The 19,043-nt window shown below is 36.9% G+C and overlaps 1 protein-coding gene across 6 annotated transcripts in view; it reads left to right on the forward strand.

The window, feature by feature from the left end:
- Positions 1 to 19,043, forward strand: part of DMXL1 (Dmx like 1) — a 146,459-nt gene that overhangs the window by 106,156 nt on the left and 21,260 nt on the right. For 4 of the 6 annotated variants that reach the window (XM_040444292.1, XM_040444295.1, XM_040444293.1 and 1 more), the window contains 4 exons: positions 369 to 431; positions 10,096 to 10,182; positions 18,473 to 18,594; positions 18,963 to 19,043. The exon at positions 18,963 to 19,043 is cut by the window's right edge and continues 70 nt beyond it. In XM_040444292.1, the coding sequence (XP_040300226.1) occupies positions 369 to 431; positions 10,096 to 10,182; positions 18,473 to 18,594; positions 18,963 to 19,043 (353 nt within the window). The remainder of the gene's footprint in view (positions 1 to 368; positions 432 to 10,095; positions 10,183 to 18,472; positions 18,595 to 18,962) is intronic. The other 2 variants (XM_040444294.1, XM_040444297.1) reach the window with 1 other exon arrangement.

The following is a 19,043-nucleotide window of genomic DNA, read 5'->3' on the forward strand; positions in this document are numbered from 1 at the left end:
ATTTGACTTTAATTTTCAGCTGAGAGTACTGTGGATCAGTAGCTCTGAAATTTGTAATATTAAGAACTTGGGGCTCAACTTTGCTTTAATGTCAACATTTCAAAATAAGTTAAGTTAAAATTTCTTGCAAGGGCAAATAAAATTTATGGTGGTGGTTAATGAGTTCTGAGGGATTCAGTTTTGCCCAGCCTTATCCACGTACCTCCACATGTGCTTCTTTTAAGATGTATGAACTTGAAAAATAACAACTCAGTCCAGTGTTGTTTTCTAGTAAATTTAGTTTAAAATATTATAAAAATATCCCCGGTATTTTGCATGTTATATCTCGTCTTTACTCTTTGTCATGTGGTTATTCTTTCTTGATGAAGTCATTAGAGGACAACTGTGAAACCATCAAAAATTCTATGATGGAGGAGCCAAACATCAATAAGGTACAAAATATCATTCAACTAAAATGAGAAATTGCATTCTTTCACAAGAAAAACACATTGTTTGCATTTGAGTTTTGAACCGGACTTTGTTTCCAGTGCAATTAAATTATTGTTCCCTCAGATTATTCTTACTTGATTTCAGTAGCTTAAATATGCAATCATAAAAATTGTTTCTGTTTTGTTAATAAGAGAATGCAATTTTAAAGAGAGTTGAATGTAACCTGTTTTGGCTACACATTTTTTTGAGTAAATGCTACTGAAGTTCTTAATAAGGTGTATTACAATAGCCATTGTAGAATTGTAGCAGTATTGTTCTGTTTTACAAGTGTCATTTTGGAAGTTAACAATGTCTTCTGTGATGTTAGTTCCTTAAAATATATCAGATGCTAAATGTAGCATTTATTGTGCTGGTAGGAATGGCACATAGCACATTGCCTTGTATGTAGCAATTTCTGCTAACACTTGAGAACAGAGCAAGAATGGTAGGAATTGGTATAATCATGAAATATCTCCCAAATGTTCTATGATCATATATTCAAATGTGAGTTTTATTAAATTGACATTTAACTCACTCATGTGTTTCTTACTCTGATTTTAAGACCATCTCAGCAAAGTAATTTTTAGAGGAAGACTTTCTTGAAGATAATTTTTTAAGGTTACTAATTCCCCCTGCTAATTCTTTTCCAAAGAAATTCTTCTGGTTAAAATAATAAAAATAATTCTGTATAATTAATAAAAAAGACTGATTAGCTGTCAAGTGTATATTATAACTCAAGTTTGGCAAAATAAATATATTTAGTCCATACTTTGGAAATGTCTAATGGCCTTTGGCAATTTTGAAAGAATATAGTTGAAACTTTTAATCAGTTAACAATAATTCCTTGCCGAAGTTATTATTAATTACTAGTCTGTACATTATCTTGAAATCTCATCCAAATATTTTAATAAATATTAAATATTTATAAATATATTAAATTTAATAAATATAATCAGAATGTGGTATTTCTATAGTCATCACATTACATTCAAAGGTAGTCCTTCTGTGTGTTTAGTTAACATCAACAATTTTTGGCCAAGATTTTCCAAACATCTGCTATAATTTTGTTTTAAATAGCTTTATCGTGTATACCTGACTTAAAATAACTGCACATATTTATTAAAGTATAGTTTGATTAATCTTGGAGTATGTATACACTGGTAAAGCCATCACCACAACCAAGAAAATGAATATAGTCATCACTCCCAAAACTTTAATCTCTTTCTTACTCCTTTCTTTTTTTCATCTGTGCCTTCTTCCTCTACAAGCAGCTACCAATCTGCTTCTTCATATTATAGATTAGCTTGCATTTTCTGGAATTTTATGTAAATGGAATCATACAGTGTATGCTTTTTCCCATAGCATAATTATTTTGATATTCCTCCATGTTGGATATTTCATTAATTCATTCTTTTTTATCGCTGAGGTGTGTGCATTGTATAGCTGTACCATAATTTGTTTATTCTTTTATGTGTGGATGACCACTTGAGCTCTTTCCATTTCAGAACTGTTTCAAATAAGAATGCTCACATTAGTCATATACAGGTCCCTTTGGTTGGGCGTATGCTTTCATTTCTCTTGTGCAAATGCTTAGGAGTGGAATGGCCAGATTTTATTGTATGTGTGTGGTTAACTTTTTGAGAAACTACTCAAGTATTTTCCAAGGTGATGGTACCCTTTTATATTCCCAGCAGCAGTACATGATATCTCAGTTGCTTTACCTCCTCACCAGGGCGTGGTATGGTCAGCCTTTTTATTTTAGCCATTCTAGTAGGTGTGTACTAGTTTTAATTTACTTTGACCATCTTCCATGTGCTTTTTTATATCATTTGTATAATTTTTTGGTTGAAGTGTGTTTTCAAATGTCTTTTTTTTTTTTTTTTTTTGATTGGGTTGTTTTCTTGACAGAGTTTTAACAGTTCTTTTTATTTTTTAAATAAGTGGTGTATCACATTTGCAGATATTTTCTCCTACTCGCATGTCTTTTGATTCTCTACAATTTCTTTTAAACAGAAGTTTTTAACTGATACATTGAACCTCATCAAAATTTGTTTTGTGTGTGGATGTTCTTTTTGGTGTCATATCTAACAAATCTTTGCCTAACCTAAAAATCACAGAGATTTTCTCCACCTCTGCTCTCGTGTTAGTTTTACAATTAGTGAAGACTACTTCCATTACCACAGCTTTCCAGTTAAAAACAGAAATCTAAAGCTCTGCCCTACAAAGAAATTATAACACGAAGGCAGTGTTTAAATCCTACAAAAAATTTTTTTGAGTCAATTTTTTAATATGGGTAGAAAGTATAGATTGCAGTTGCTTTTTTTTTTTTCCCATGTGTGTATCAGTTGTTCACCACTGTTTAATGAAAAAGTTATCTTTTCCTCCACTGAACTGCCTTTTCCTCCTTTTAAAAAAACCAGTTGACATGGTGCCTGGGTGGGGTGTCTCAGTCGGTTAGGTTAAGCGCCTGCTCTTTGCTGACAACTGAAAGCTTGGAGCCTGCTTTGAATTCTGTGTCTCCCTCTCTCTCTCTCCTTCCCTGCTCGCACTCTGGCTCTCTCTCTCAAAAATAAAGGTGAAAAAAAATTAACAAAACAAAACAGTTGACCTATGTGTGTTAGGGACTCTGTTTTGGACTATTGATCTATTTATCTTTATCCTAATCTCCCACTGTCTTACTGCACTGGCTAGAACTTTCAGTTCCATGTTGAACAGAAATGGTGAAAGCAGACATTTTTATCTTGTTCCTGATCTTGAAGAAAAGCATTGCATCTTTTGTCATTAAGTATGCTGTATTCTATAGGGTTATTATAGATACCCTTTATAAGATTGAGGAGGTTTCTTTCTGTTCCTAGCTTGTTGAAAATTTTTAATCGTAATAGCTGCTGGATTTTGTCACCTCTCTTTTCTGTGGTTGTTACCACTGAGATGTTCATATGGTTTTTCTTATTTTAGTCTGTAAATATGACTAAATACGTTGATGGATTTGTTTGATGTTAAACAAACCTTGCATTCTCTGGCTAAGCTTCATTTGGTCGTGCTGTATTTGTTATTTTTTTTTTTATATATTGGTATGTTTGTTAAAATTCTTGTTAAGATTTTTGCATTTATGTTAACGAACATAAGTTTTCCTATAATGTTTTGGGGTTCTTTTTTTGGTTTTAAACTAAAGCTGGACTCATAGAATGTGTTGGGAAATACTCTCTTTAATTTTTGGGGAAAAAAATTGTGTAGAATTAGTATTATTTCTTACTTAAGTGGTAGAATTCACCAGAGAAACCATCTTGGCTTGGAGTTTTTTATCTACAAATTCAATTTCTTTAACATGTAGGGCAAGTCGGGTTATTTATTTCTTCTTGAATGAGCCTTAGTAGTCCATGTCTTTAAAGAAATATGCTTCATTTGGGGTGTCAAATTTATTGGTATAAAATTATTCATAATATTCCCCTATTCTTTTAATATACAAGAAAATTTATGGTGATGTCACCTCTCATTTCACTGCTAGTTTTGAAAACAAAATTACTTCTTGAATATTTTTATTTCGTAATATTTAGAGTATTTGTCTTCTTTTGTATTCACTTGCCAGCTTCCCATTTCCTTCCAATATGCCTTTGATATTGTTTAGATGTCATTTTACTCTATGTTGTATTTAATTATATTATTAGAGCAGTGCTGAAGTGCAAGCACTCAGCTTTACATCATAGAAGGTGATAGTAGCTGAAAATCACTAATGAGACCTAGAGTCTCACCTTAGCTTTTCTATAGCTCTGTTGTGGGACCTTGGGCTCTTTATGTCCTTGAAGCCTCATTTACCCTAATGTATCAAACTGGGTTGATAATTTTAAACATGCTAACTGCTCTAATTAAAATAGTAGTGAAGTCCTGAAGTTAGCCTGTTATGTTCCTCTCTTCTTCAGTTCTTAAAGGAAGGTCTGCAGAACCTGAACATTTTTTAGATCATCACCTGTATAAAATGTACTCTTTTTACAAACTGTGGTAAAATATACATGTAAAAATTTACCGTTTTAGTTGTTTTAAGTGTATAGTTCAGTAGCATTAAGTACATTGACTTTGTTTGCGACCATCAGCACCAAACAAATGCAGAACTTGTTCATATTCCCAAACTGGAGCAGTAGCTCTCCACTTTCTCCATCCCACTTAGCCTAGCCCCAGCTAACTCCCGTCCTCCTTTCTGTCTCTATGAATTTTACTACTCTGGGTGTCTGTGTAAGTGGAAACATAATATCTGCCGTTTTGTGACTGGCTCATTTGACTTAGCATAACATCTTCAAGCTTCATCCATGTTGTAGTATGTCTCAGAATCTCCTTCCGTTTTAAGGCTAAATAGTATACCATTGTGTACATGTCACATATATTGTTTATCCAGTCATCTATCAATGGATATTTGGGTTGTTTTCATCTTTTGGGTGCTGTGAGTAATGTGTTGTGAAAATTGATGTACATATCTGTTTAAGTCTCTGCTTTCAGTTCTTCTGGACACATACCCAGAAATGGAATTGCTGTCATCTGTGGTAATTCTTTCTTTTTTGATCTGCGCAATCTCTTAAAATCTCTTCTGGTACTAATATTTGGATTCTTTCTTCCTCGCAAATCCAGCCCAATCAGATTTTATTTTATTTATTTTTAAATTTACATCCAAGTTAGCGTATAGTGCAACAGTGATTTCAGGAGTAGATTCCTTAGTGTCCCTTACCGATTTAGCCCATCCCCCCTCCCACACCCCGTCCAGTAACCCTCTCTTTGTTCTCCATATTTATGAGTCTCTTATGTTTTGTCCCCCTCCCTGTTTTTATATTATTTTTGCTTCCCTTCCCTATGTTCATGTGTTTTGTATGTTCAAGTCCTCCTGTGAGTGAAGTCCTATGATATTTGTCTTTCTCTGACTAATTTCACTTAGCACAGTACCCTCTAGTTCCATCCACGTAGTTGGAAATGGCAAGATTTCATTCTTTTTTATTGCAGAGTAATATTCCATTGTGTATATATACCACATCTTCTTTATCCATTCATTTGTCGATGGACATTTGCAGCCCAATCAGATTTTAAACCATGGCCTGAAACCTTTCGTTAAGGTTTACATTAAACATACATTAAATTTTACATTAAGATAGTATTTATTGTGATTTTTTTTTTACTTTGGTTTTATATTGTATGGCCTTTAGCAAATTAAATTATGTTCATAGCTCATGCAGGTTCTCTATTTTGAGCATATCATGTTTCCACTTCTTTCTTTCCCACCTTAGATTTCATGATTCATCATTCTGAAAAATCCTCAACCCTTTTGTGCCATTCTCTCTATGGTGTATTTGCCTTGAAAATCCCCAAACCTCTTTACATGCAACTCTCTGTCTACTCTGTGCCTTTGTAATAGAACATGAGTTCACTCCTTGATGAGTCACAAACTGCATCAGGTTGCATTTTTGCACAAAGAAAACTTTATTAGCAGCAAATAAGGAGATTGTGAGGAATGGCTTCCAAAGCCATGATCCTGGCACAAGAGTGGATGGGTTCCTTTTATTTGGGATTAGGATGAATATTTAGATAGAGAAGCCTTATTATCCTATGTAGTGGCAGGCATAAGGTCACACATGTGCCTTAAGGAAACGTGCCTATACACACATTGTATATTGTATAAGGCTTGTGCTCCTCCTTGGGCAGGTATTTTAGTATTATAATGAGGGAAAGGTAGTGATAGGTCATTCTAGAGATCCCTCTATGGTCCATCTGTGTAGTCTGGAGTCAGGGGTTAAGTTCAGACTGGCCTGCCAGTCTTGTCAGCCAGTCTTGTCAGGGCAGTTGCTATTGCCAGAGGGGCAGTGTTGACTTCTGTTTGCCTGAGTTAAGAGATAAGCTGGAAAGAAGAGCTTAAGGAAGAAAGAATATAGGACAAAGGTCAGTGAATACAAGCAAGTGGATAGTAAAGGTCAGATCCTGGGGATTAGCTGGTGACATCTTCACCTCAAGAGCTGAACGTGGATGAAGAAAAAGCACAAACAGTGGGGGTTTGCCTTACTTAAAATTTATAGCCACAATTCCCAAATTACCCAACGATCAAAATAAATTACTCTGTAGTACTTGTTTTGTTTTGTTTTTCATTCTCCCCACTTTTACTCTCTTTCCTCAAACTTCCAGTACTCCTTGACTGTCTGCCACCGATGACCTTGTTCTGTCATCAAAATAAGTGCAGTCATCAGGAATGTAGACTAATCTTTCCACCACCAAATCTTCTGCTCTATATGCAGATGTTTCATTAACTTCTCTAACAGTAGATAGACTGTCACTCTTTTGTCCAAAACCAGATCTCTTCCATTTGTACGCTGATCGTATGGGCTCTTACCTACCCAAGGACTTTGCTTCAGTAGTTATCCCTCCTCCCCCACCTCCGTCTTCATTAATAAATATTTACCTCTCTGATTATTCTCTACATAAGCAAATATATTTTATTGTCTTTCTTTCAAATAAAAACCAAAAAACCTACCTTTGAATTGGTCTACTATCCCATTGCTTTAATTTCCCTATCTAGGAAAATTCATTTATAGAATTGCCTATAAAGTCATTATAGAAGACTTAAAAGAGTAATGATGCAGACAGTCCCTGGAGGAACCACCCAGTTTAAGAAATAAAATATTATCAATTCATTTGAGTGCCTCTGTGAATCTTCCCCAATGGATTTAACTCCCTATTCACCATGTGTCTCTTTAAACTAGTTAAGTGTTATCTCCAGCCCACTACACTGAGATGTTACTAGTCAAAGTCACCCTTGACTCCCACTATGCTAAATTCAGTAGTTGGTTCTGTCTTCCTTTAATTCAGTGTTTCAGTATCTTTTGATACCGTTGACCACAGCCACCTTCTTAAAACTCTTGCTTCACTTGGTTTCTCTTAACATCATATTTGATTATTTAGTATTCATACTTGGAAAATGTTTCTTGTTCTGTCTGTTTATTCTGTCAGTATTCCTCTTTCCTAAAACTACTTCCATTTCGAATTGACCTTCCCCCCCCCCTTTTTTTTGTGGTACATCTCCTTTATTTCCCCCTTTTTTGAAACATGGGGTATACCAGGACTTAGTTCTGTAACATTTTCTAATCCCTATTTTTACTTTCTCTTTGGTTTATCTCATGGTTTAAATATCCTCCATAGGCCGATAACTCTTAAATCTCTCTAGCCCATTCATTTCCTGAACTCTGGACTTGACTTCTTAATCTAATAGCTACATCACCCTGAATGTCAAGAGTAGAATTTTCTATCTTCTCATCTTTATCTCAATCCTTACTTTTCCTTCACTTTTGTCTCATTAAATGGTACCTTCACTTACCCAGTTTTTAGGTCTGAAAACTAGGAGTTATACTTGCTTTTTTTTACTCTTACTATAATTTCATTCCATTAGCAAAATTTACCCTAATTCCAACCAACTATCACTACCACCATTGCTACTACCCTAATTAAACCCACCTTTACCTCTTCAGCAACTAAAGTAGCCTGTTGACTGTTTTCTGGCAACCATTCTCACACCCTTTATACTTTACCTCACAACTTGCAGAACTGTCTAAACCCTGCAGTGTCTTCCTAGCTCCAAAATAAAATCTGAACTCTTCATTGTGGCTTTTAAGACTCTTTGCAAACTGAATCTTGCCTGGTATTCAATCTCCTACCACTTGTCATTGTTTTCTAAATTAAATACTAAGTTTTTGAGATGCTAAACACCATTCCTTCCCTCTCCCTCCACTTGATTTTAAAGCAGGTGATCTTGAGACCATAATATTAAGAAATAATGTTTTATTAAATAAAGATTTTGAGAGGACAGGCATGTATTTTCACATTGAAGAAGCTTTTTAAGTTTATGCCTGCAGGAGCCTGTTTCCCTATCAGGTCAAGTTGGAAAAAGCTCTGCAGCTAAAACTAGTATGTTTCCCCCCACCCACCCGTTATCAGCACATAACATACTCCTCCACTTCCTACAAACATCATTTGTCTCTCTTTCCAATTTCTTCAAAATCTAGTAGTAGACACTTAGTATACTTTATTTTTTTAGTTTTTTTAAATGCTTATTTATTTTTGAGACAATGCAAGAGACAGAGTGCAAGCAGCAGAGGGGCAGACAGAGGGAGACACAGAATCCGAAGCAGGCTCCAGGCTCTGAGCAGTCAGCCCAGAGCCCAACGTGGGGCCCGAACTCACGAAGTGAGATCACGCCCTAAGCTGAGGCTGGACGCTTAACCAACTGAGCCATTCAGGCACCCTGACACTCAGTATACTTTAGATACCAGATATTATAGATAGGTCACTAAGTTGGGATTCTGTCATAAAATTACAGAATTTGAGATAAGATTTTTGTTAGAAAAGAGGTTGACCCCAAAATCAACCAAAATGTTTGGCAAACACTGAAAATCTTTGGTTTGTTATCAGATTGTATTTTCGATTTGAACATCTTTGACATCATTACATCTAGTGACTAGGAGTTTAGTTGGCATAGGATTATTTGAGTTTTTATCTTAGGCGTCTCACCTTTGCAATTCAACAGTCTTTTATGTTTGCCATTTAAAAAATACTGCTAATTCTACTCGGTTCTGTTGGTGAAACACTGGACAGGCATTGGTGATGTTTTTATCTAAACTTTGCAGGACTTAAATTTGTTATATTCTTATTTTAGATTAATAACGTCCGCACTTCTCAATGAGTTGTGAACCATTTTATACTAATTCATCTTAAAGAATGAAGGTTAGGGATATAAAATAAGATGAAACACTATCCTATATTAACATTTTTAATTCTTAATAATTACCTTCTCTTTTTACCTCTGTTTAGTTTAGTAAATATTGATTTATACGGTATTCTCTTCTGAGTTCAAAGGCCTTGTATGTACCTTCTTTGGGGTAAGCTAAAGGTCAGATTATTTCCCTCATCCAAAGTACATTGAATTATGGTTTATTCAGCTATTAAAAATGACTACTGACCTAAAATGACTTACTGACCCTGGGGAAATTACTGTGCCTTTCAGGGTTTCAGGTTGTTTGTTTGTTTGTTTGTTTGTTTGTTTGTTTGTTTTTATAAATTAAAAGCTGTTTTAGACCAGGATTCAGTAAGCTGGCCATATTTGACCTGTTCTTTACAGGCAGTAAACTAAGAATGGTCCTTATATTTTTAAAAGGTTGTTCTAAAAAAAAAAGAAAAGATAAATATACAACAGTGATCTTCTATGACGTGCAAAACATATAAAAATATTTACTTTCTGACCTAATATTTATCAAAAGATTATAATACTAAGAAATAGGGTAAACAAATCTTGTTTTAATGATTAGAATGTCTTGATCCTTTAAAGTTAATTCATTGCAGTTAACTTATTGGGAATGTGAGCAATTAAGAAGTTGTATTTTGTATCAACTGTCTTTTTATCTATGAAAAGGCAAGCTTGAAAAAGTTTAAATTTCCCTGTTCGCATGAGTTTTATTTTAGGGATGAGTAGCATGTAAAACAATACCTTTAGATATGAAATATTTAAAAAGTTTCTTTAATTTATACAAGTATTAAATGACAGATTTGCATATATTAATTTTCCTGTGATTAAAATTACTATATGTTTATGTTCTATTTCCTTCTGTTTAGATAGAAGCAGACTTGGGATATCCTGGAGGTAAAGCAAGGATTATTCACAAAGAATCTGATATCATTACTGCCTTTGCTGTTAATAAAGTAAGTAGATAGACTTTTTTTCTTTGATGACTAAGTATTCATGGTTGAAGAAAGTCCCATTTTGTCAGTTTATTCAGTATTAGTATTTTTCTGTCTGAAAGCTACTTCCCATTGCCTAAATTGCAATCTGAATAAGTTATTTTATTTTATAAAATGATTATATTGTTTGATAATTATATATTGCATATGTAGGAGATAAAATAATGTTTAATTACTACACAGAGAGATATCAAGTATTTATATATGCAGTAGCCTTGAGAATTTTATAACACATTACAGCATTTAATCCAAAGAAAAGATTTTTTATTTTCCTTATATGAAGATGTTGAATGTGATTACTAATATTAGATCAAATTTAAGCTTTTATAGGACTTATAGAAATTCTCTCTCTTTGACTTACAACCATAGTAGCTGCCTAACTAGTGTTTCTTTTACATTCCTTAGTTTTCTACTCAACATCTTCCTCAAAAGTGTCTGTAAGCTACTTATAGAAGAGATATAACCTTAGATACACAGTAATGTAACGTCAAAAATTACTCTAATCATTTTCTTGTTTTCTCTTACCTAAATGCTTTACTGCACAATTTTATTTATACACACGTGCACACACACACAAATATATATATTTAAGTATGTATATCTTCTTTTTCAAGTATTCCTAATTTTAAAATAATTTTTTTTAATTTATATATGAAATTTATTGTCAAATTGGTTTCCATACAACACCCAGTGCTCATCCCAAAAGGTGCCCTCCTCAATACCCATCACCCACCCTCTCCTCCCTCCCACCCCCCATCAACCCTCAGTTTGCTCTCAGTTCTCAACAGTCTCTTATGCTTTGGCTCTCTCCCACTCTAACCTCTTTTTTTTTTTTTTTCCTTCCCCTCCCCAATGGGTTCCTGTTAATTTCTCAGGATCCACATAAGAGTGAAACCATATGGTATCTGTCTTTCTCTGTATGGCTTATTTCACTTAGCATCACACTCTCCAGTTCCATCCACGTTGCTACAAAAGGCCATATTTCATTTTTTCTCATTGCCACGTAGTATTCCATAGTGTATATAAACCACAATTTCTTTATCCATTCATCAGTTGATGGACATTTAGGCTCTTTCCATAATTTGGCTATTGTTGAGAGTGCTGCTATGAACATTGGGGTACAAGTGCCCCTATGCATCAGTACTCCTGTGTCCCTTGGATAAATTCCTAGCAGTGCTATTGCTGGGTCATAGGGTAGGTCTATTTTTAATTTTCTGAGGAACCTCCACACTGCTTTCCAGAGCGGCTGCACCAATTTGCATTCCCACCAACAGTGCAAGAGGGTTCCCGTTTCTCCACATCCTCTCCAGCATCTATAGTCTCCTGATTTGTTCATTTTGGCCACTCTGACTGGCGTGAGGTGATACCTGAGTGTGGTTTTGATTTGTATTTCCCTGATAAGGAGCGACGCTGAACATCTTTTCATGTGCCTGTTGGCCATCCGGCTGTCTTCTTTAGAGAAGTGTCTATTCATGTTTTCTGCCCATTTCTTCACTGGGTTATTTGCTTTTCGGGTGTGGAGTTTGGTGAGCTCTTTATAGATTTTGGATACTAGCCCTTTGTCCGATATGTCATTTGCAAATATCTTTTCCCATTCCGTTGGTTGCCTTTTCGTTTTGTTGGTTGTTTCCTTTGCTGTGCAGAAGCTTTTTATCTTCATAAGGTCCCAGTAATTCACTTTTGCTTTTAATTCCCTTGCCTTTGGGGATGTGTCGAGTAAGAGATTGCTACGGCTGAGGTCAGAGAGGTCTTTTCCTGCTTTCTCCTCTAAGGTTTTGATGGTTTCCTGTCTCACATTCAGGTCCTTGATCCATTTTGAGTTTATTTTTTGTGAATGGTGTGAGAAAGTGGTCTAGGTTCAACCTTCTGCATGTTGCTGTCCAGTTCTCCCAGCACCATTGTTAAACAGACTGTCTTTTTTCCATTGGATGTTCTTTCCTGCTTTGTCAAAGATTAGTTGGCCATACGTTTGTGGGTCTAGTTCTGGGGTTTCTATTCTATTCCATTGGTCTGTGTGTCTGTTTTTGTGCCAATACCATGCAGTCTTGATGATGACAGCTTTGTAGTAGAGGCTAAAGTCTGGGATTGTGATGCCTCCTGCTTTGGTGGTCTTCTTCAAAATTACTTTGGCTACTCGGGGCCTTTTGTGGTTCCATATGAATTTTAGGATTGCTTGTTCTAGTTTCGAGAAGAATGCTGGTGCCATTTTGATTGGGATTGCATTGAATGTGTAGATAGCTTTGGGTAGTATTGACATTTTGACAATATTTATTCTTCCAATCCATGAGCAGGGAATGTCTTTCCATTTCTTTAAATCTTCTTCAATTACCTTCATAAGCTTTCTATACTTTTCAGCATACAGATCCTTTACATCTTTGGTTAGATGTATTCCTAGGTATTTTATGCTTCTTGGTGCAATTGTGAATGGGATCAGTTTCTTTATTTGTCTTTCTGTTGCTTCATTGTTAGTGTATAAGAATGCAACTGATTTCTGTACATTGATTTTGTATCCTGCGACTTTGCTGAATTCATGGATCAGTTCTAGCAGACTTTTGGTGGAGTCTATCGGATTTTCCATGTATAATATCATGTCATCTGCAAAAAGCGAAAGCTTGACTTCATCTTTGCCAATTTTGATGCCTTTGATTTCCTTTTGTTGTCTGATTGCTGATGCTAGAACTTCCAGCACTATGTTAAACAACGGCGGTGAGAGTGGGCATCCCTGTCGTGTTCCTGATGTCAGGGAAAAAGCTCTCAGTTTTTCCCCGTTGAGGATGATGTTAGCTGTGGGCTTTTCATAAATGGCTTTTATGATCTTTAAGTATGTTCCTTCTATCCCGACTTTCTCAAGGGTTTTTATTAAGAAAGGGTGCTGGATTTTGTCAAAGGCCTTTTCCGCATCGATTGACAGGATCATATGGTTTTTCTCTTTTTTGTTGTTGATGTGATGTATCACGTTGATTGATTTGCGAATGTTGAACCAGCCCTGCATCCCAGGAATGAATCCCACTTGATCATGGTGAATAATTCTTTTTATATGCCGTTGAATTCGATTTGCTAGTATCTTATTGAGAATTTTGGCATCCATATTCATCAGGGATATTGGCCTGTAGTTCTCTTTTTTTACTGGGTCTCTGTCTGGTTTAGGAATCAAAGTAATACTGGCTTCATAGAATGAGTCTGGAAGTTTTCCTTCCCTTTCTATTTCTTGAAATAGCTTGAGAAGGATAGGTATTATCTCTGCTTTAAACGTCTGGTAGAACTCCCCTGGGAAGCCATCTGGTCCTGGACTCTTATTTGTTGGGAGATTTTTGATAACCGATTCAATTTCTTCGCTGGTGATGGGTCTGTTCAAGCTTTCTATTTCCTCCTGATTGAGTTTTGCAAGAGTGTGGGTGTTCAGGAATTGTCCATTTCTTCCAGGTTGTCCAATTTGTTGGCATATAATTTTTCATAGTATTCCCTGATAATTGTTTGTATCTCTGAGGGATTGGTTGTGATAATTCCATTTTCATTGATGATTTTATCTATTTGGGTCATCTCCCTTTTCTTTTTGAGAAGCCTGGCTAGAGGTTTGTCAATTTTGTTTATTTTTTCAAAAAACCAACTCTTGGTTTCGTTGATCTGCTCTACAGTTTTTTTAGATTCTATATTGTTTATTTCTGCTCTGATCTTTATTATTTCTCTTCTTCTGCTGGGTTTAGGCTGCCTTTGCTGTTCTGCTTCTAGTTCCTTTAGGTGTGCTGTTAGATTTTGTATTTGGGATTTTTCTTGTTTCTTGAGATAGGCCTGGATTCAATGTATTTTCCTCTCAGGACTGCCTTCGCTGCGTCCCAAAGCGTTTGGATTGTTGTATTTTCATTTTCGTTTGTTTCCATATATTTTTTAATTCCTTCTCTAATTGCCTGGTTGACCCACTCATTCGTTAGTAGGGTGTTCTTTAACCTCCATGCTTTTGGAGGTTTTCCAGACTTTTTTCTGTGGTTGATTTAAAGCTTCATAGCACTGTGGTCTGAAAGTATGCATGGTATGATTTCAATTCTTGTAAACGTATGAAGGGCTGTTTTGTGACCCAGTATATGATCTATCTTGGAGAATGTTCCATGTGCACTCGAGAAGAAAGTATATTCTGTTGCTTTGGGATGCAGAGTTCTAAATATATCTGTCAAGTCCATCTGATCCAATGTCTCATTCAGGGCCCTTGTTTCTTTATTGACCGTGTGTCTAGATGATCTATCCATTTCTGTAAGTGGGGTGTTAAAGTCCCCTGCAATGACCACATTCTTCTCAATAAGGTTGCTTATGTTTATGAGTAATTGTTTTATATATTTGGGTGCTCCGGTATTCGGCGCATAGACATTTATAATTGTTAGCTCTTCCTGATGGATAGACCCTGTCACTATTATATAATGTCCTTCTTCATCTCTTGTTACAGCCTTTAATTTAAAGTCTAGTTTGTCTGATATAAGTATGGCTACTCCAGCCTTCTTTTGGCTTCCAGTAGCATGATAAATAGTTCTCCATCCCCTCACTCTCAATCTAAAGGTGTCCTCAGGTCTAAAATGAGTCTCTTGTAGACAGCAAATAGATGGGTCTTGTTTTTTTATCCATTCTGATACCCTATGTCTTTTGGTTGGCTCATTTAATCCATTTACATTCAGTGTTATTATAGAAAGATATGGGTTTAGAGTCATTGTGATGTCTGTATGTTTTATGCTTGTAGTGATGTCTCTGGTACTTTGTCTCACAGGGTCCCCCTTAGGATCTCTTGTAGGGCTGGTTTAGTGGTAACAAATTCCTTCAGTTTTTGTTTGTTTGGGAAGACCTTTATCTCTCCTTCTATTCTAAATGACAGACTTGCTGGATAAAGGATTCTCGGCTGCATATTTTTTCTGTCTAGCACACTGAGAATCTCATGCCAATTCTTTCTGGCCTGCCAAGTTTCAAAAGAGAGATCAGTCACGAGTCTTATAGGTCTCCCTTTATATGTGAGGGCACGTTTACCCCTTGGTGCTTTCAGAATTTTCTCTTTATCCTTGTATTTTGCCAGTTTCACTATGATATGTCGTGCAGAAGGTCGATTCAAGTTACGTCTTAAGGGAGTTCTCTGTGCCTCTTGGATTTCAATGCCTTTTTCCTTCCCCACTTCAGGGAAGTTCTCAGCTATTATTTCTTCAAGTACCCCTTCAGCACCTTTCCCTCTCTCTTCCTCCTCTGGGATACCAATTATGCATATATTATTTCTTTTTAGTGTATCACTTAGTTCTCTAATTTTCCCCTCATACTCCTGGATTTTTTTATCTCTCTTTTTCTCAGCTTCCTCTTTTTCCATAACTTTATCTTCTAGTTCACCTATTCTCTCCTCTGCCTCTTCAATCCGAGCTGTGGTGGTTTCCATTTTGTTATGCATTTCGTTTAAAGCGTTTTTCAGCTCCTCATGACTGTTCCTTAGTCCCTTGATCTCTGTAGCAAGAGATTCTCTGCTGTCAGCTATACTGTTTTCAAGCCCAGCGATTAATTTTATGACTATTATTCTAAATTCACTTTCTGTTATATTATTTAAATCCTTTTTGATCAGCTCATTAGCTGTTATTTCCTGGAGATTCTTCTGAGGGGAATTCTTCCGCTTGGTCATTTTGGATAGTCCCTGGCGTGGTGAGGACCTGCAGGGCACTTCCCCTGTGCTGTACAACTGGAGTTGGTGGGCGAAGCCGCAGTCAGACCTGATGTCTGCCCCCGGCCCACCGCTGGGGCCACAGTCAGACTGGTGCGTGCCTTCTCTTCCCCTCTCCTAGGGGGGGGATTCACTGTGGGGTGGGGTGGCCTGTCTGGGCTACTTGCACACTGCCAGGCTTGTGATGCTGGGGATCTGGCGTCTTAGCTGGGGTGGGTAGGCAAGGTGCACAGGGGCAGGAGGGGCAGGCTTAGCTTGCTTCTCCTTAGGTGATCCACTTCAGGAGGGGCCCTGTGGCAGCAGGAGGGAGTCAGATCCGCTGCCGGAGGTTTGGCTCCGCAGAAGCGCAGAGTTGGGTGTTTGTGCGGAGCGAGCAAGTTCCCTGGCAGGAACTGGTTCTCTTTGGGATTTTGGCTGGGGGATGGGCGGGGGAGATGGCGCTGGCGAGCGCCTTTGTTCCCCACCAAAGTGAGCTCTGTCGTCCGGGGGCTCAGCAGCTCTCCTTCCCTTTGTCCTCCAGCCTTCCCGCTTTCTGAGCAGAGCTGTTAACTTACGACCTCCCAGCCGCTAAGTCGCGCTTGTTGTCGGAACACAGTCCGTCAGGCCCCTCCGCTTTTTTGCAAGCCAGACTGGGGGCTCTGCTTGGCCGGCGAGCCGCCCCTCCGCCCCGGCTCCCTCCCGCCAGTCCGTGGAGCGCGCACCGCCTCGCTGCCCTTCCTACCCTCTTCCGTGGGCCTCTCACCTGCGCTTGGCTCCGGCGACTCCGTTCTGCTAATCCTCTGGCGGTTTTCTGGGTTATTTAGGCAGGTGTAGGTGGAATCTAAGTGATCAGCAGGAAGCGCGGTGAGCCCGGCGTCCTCCTACGCCGCCATCTTCCCTCTCCCCCTAAAATAATTTTTAAATATTATTTAGGTAAATATTCTATGGCATTACCCCTTCATTAATCATTTCACCAGTTGTTTCTCCATCATCCTATTCTGTGTCTTTCTTTCTATTTCTCCTAGGTAGTTCCTTTGTCATTCTGCCCTCATCTTTCCCTGTGTCTTTTGTCTCGTTTCTCTCTTCTACACACCCCCAAACAGTGACTGATTCTGTTGAAGACAAGCAAGTTTGGAAACAGCCCCTTAGCTAGGCAGTTCTCAGTTCTAATATCTATGTAATATGATATATTACAGCCTCTTTTTTGGGGGGGGATGTATATAAGTAACAAAAAATGAACAATCATCCACATATATAAAATCTGTGTTCCACTATATAAGAATAGGGTACCTGTTTAATTTTTATTTCTCCTGATTTATTATTGTTTTACATCTTGCTAAATTTGTATTTGAGAAACAATACCTTTTGCTTTAAATTGCATTATTTTAAAATGTTGATGAGATTGAACTTTTTCCCATTTGTTTAGTTGTGAATTATCTGTGACAATTTTTCCCTGCATTCAAGCTAGCAAGTTAGCTTTCTCAGTTTAACGAATGCTGTAAGAAGACACAGACTCTTGGACCACAGACCATTACAGTTTATTACTAATAGCAGAAGTAGTATCCAGGAATATTAGCATTTATGCTCTGGTTCCCTGTGTTCAAATTACCACAGAGTGGCAGGGAGAAGGTCAAATGATAACTGCACAGAATGGGTTGTGTATGGTAAGGAAAGGAACATAGAGTTTAGGAAACTTAAATCTCTCTAATGAACATTACATATACCTGCCCTTTGATCTGGAGAGAGACACTGTAGGTATGTAGCCATCCTCCAGAACAAATAGCAGTCAGTAAGTTGCTCAGAAAAGATGGAGAAATGGAGGGACCCGTAGAGAATTCCTTATCCATTTATGTCTGGGATATTCATTTTTTTGTTTTAGTTTGTATTAGCATTTTACATAGTGGAAATATTAACCTTGTTTTCTCTTTGCTGTCAGTATCCTGTCATTTTCTCTTTTAGAGGTGTATATTTTCAGTTCATAGATGGTTAAAATTTTAGGTCATGTAATCTCACCAGCATTTAATTTATGATTTATTCTGGCATACGTCCCCACTCTTTTTCTACTCCCTGCATCTCTTCTTTGTGACCATTTCTCAAATTGTGTTTTTCTTGTCTAGGACTGAAAAGCTTTAGGTGAAAGTGGTACTACCTTATTTGAATAATGCACCATTATGTTAGTGTGATGCTCCTTATTTCCCTCACCTTTTTCTACCTTATAGAGCTTCTGTCTTTTTTCAACAGCTCCTTCAAATTTCTGAACTGTGTCAAAACCTTGGGGAGATTGTACCATACTAGCAAACTGGAAAGACAATGCTGGGAGAAGAAATAAAGTAGTATATGTTTTACCATGTAGAGGAGGCTTTCTGTTAGATGCTCTTGAATTCTTTGAACATAAACATATCTCCAAGATCAAGCTGAAAATAATTATACTCAAGATTTAATTATTAGAATTAATTTTAAAGAGTCGTTGCTGAAAATGCTATCTTTTCTATATCTTAAAGTTACCATTTCTAGGGGCTATTTTGTAGTTTCCATTTTCAGAAGTAGCTCATATGCATGCTTTTTTATTTAAAAGTTACCATATGATTTTTTTTTCAGGCAAATAGAAACTGCATAGCAATTGCTTCAAGCCATGATGTTCAAGAGCTGGATGTTTCTGGAATTCTGGCTACACAGATCTATACTTGGGTAGATGATGATACTGAAATGGAAAACAAAGGGTACTTTTATACTTTGTTTTTATTCAGTAACATTGTATTAAAAATGATGATATCCACAGGACTGTAACTTTCAAAAGATATTTAGAGGAATATTCCTAGATTGTAAATACAGTGGTTGCCAATATGCAAAAGAGTGCAAAGGGGGTGGCAGGAACTTTAAAGAAAGGAATTGAGAGTTGGAAGAGAATAAAGTGAGAGGACCTAAAATTGTTCACATATGAAGTTACTGTCTTTGAGTTGGAGGTTAAGAGCTGAAGAAAATTAATTTTGGAGGGAAATAGAAAATCATATATTAGAGCTTTCACGTATAACAGAAGAAATGAAGAACTGATGGGATTGCTTTCATTCCGGTTGACATTCTTTTGTAGATCAGAAGATTTCTTGGTTATACATGCTCGGGATGATTTAACAGCTGTGCAAGGTACAACCCCATATACACACAGCAATCC

The sequence above is a fragment of the Herpailurus yagouaroundi genome, unplaced genomic scaffold (genome assembly GCF_014898765.1).
Source record: "Herpailurus yagouaroundi ecotype Mexico unplaced genomic scaffold, PumYag 192, whole genome shotgun sequence".
NCBI classification, from domain to species: Eukaryota; Metazoa; Chordata; class Mammalia; order Carnivora; family Felidae; genus Herpailurus; species Herpailurus yagouaroundi.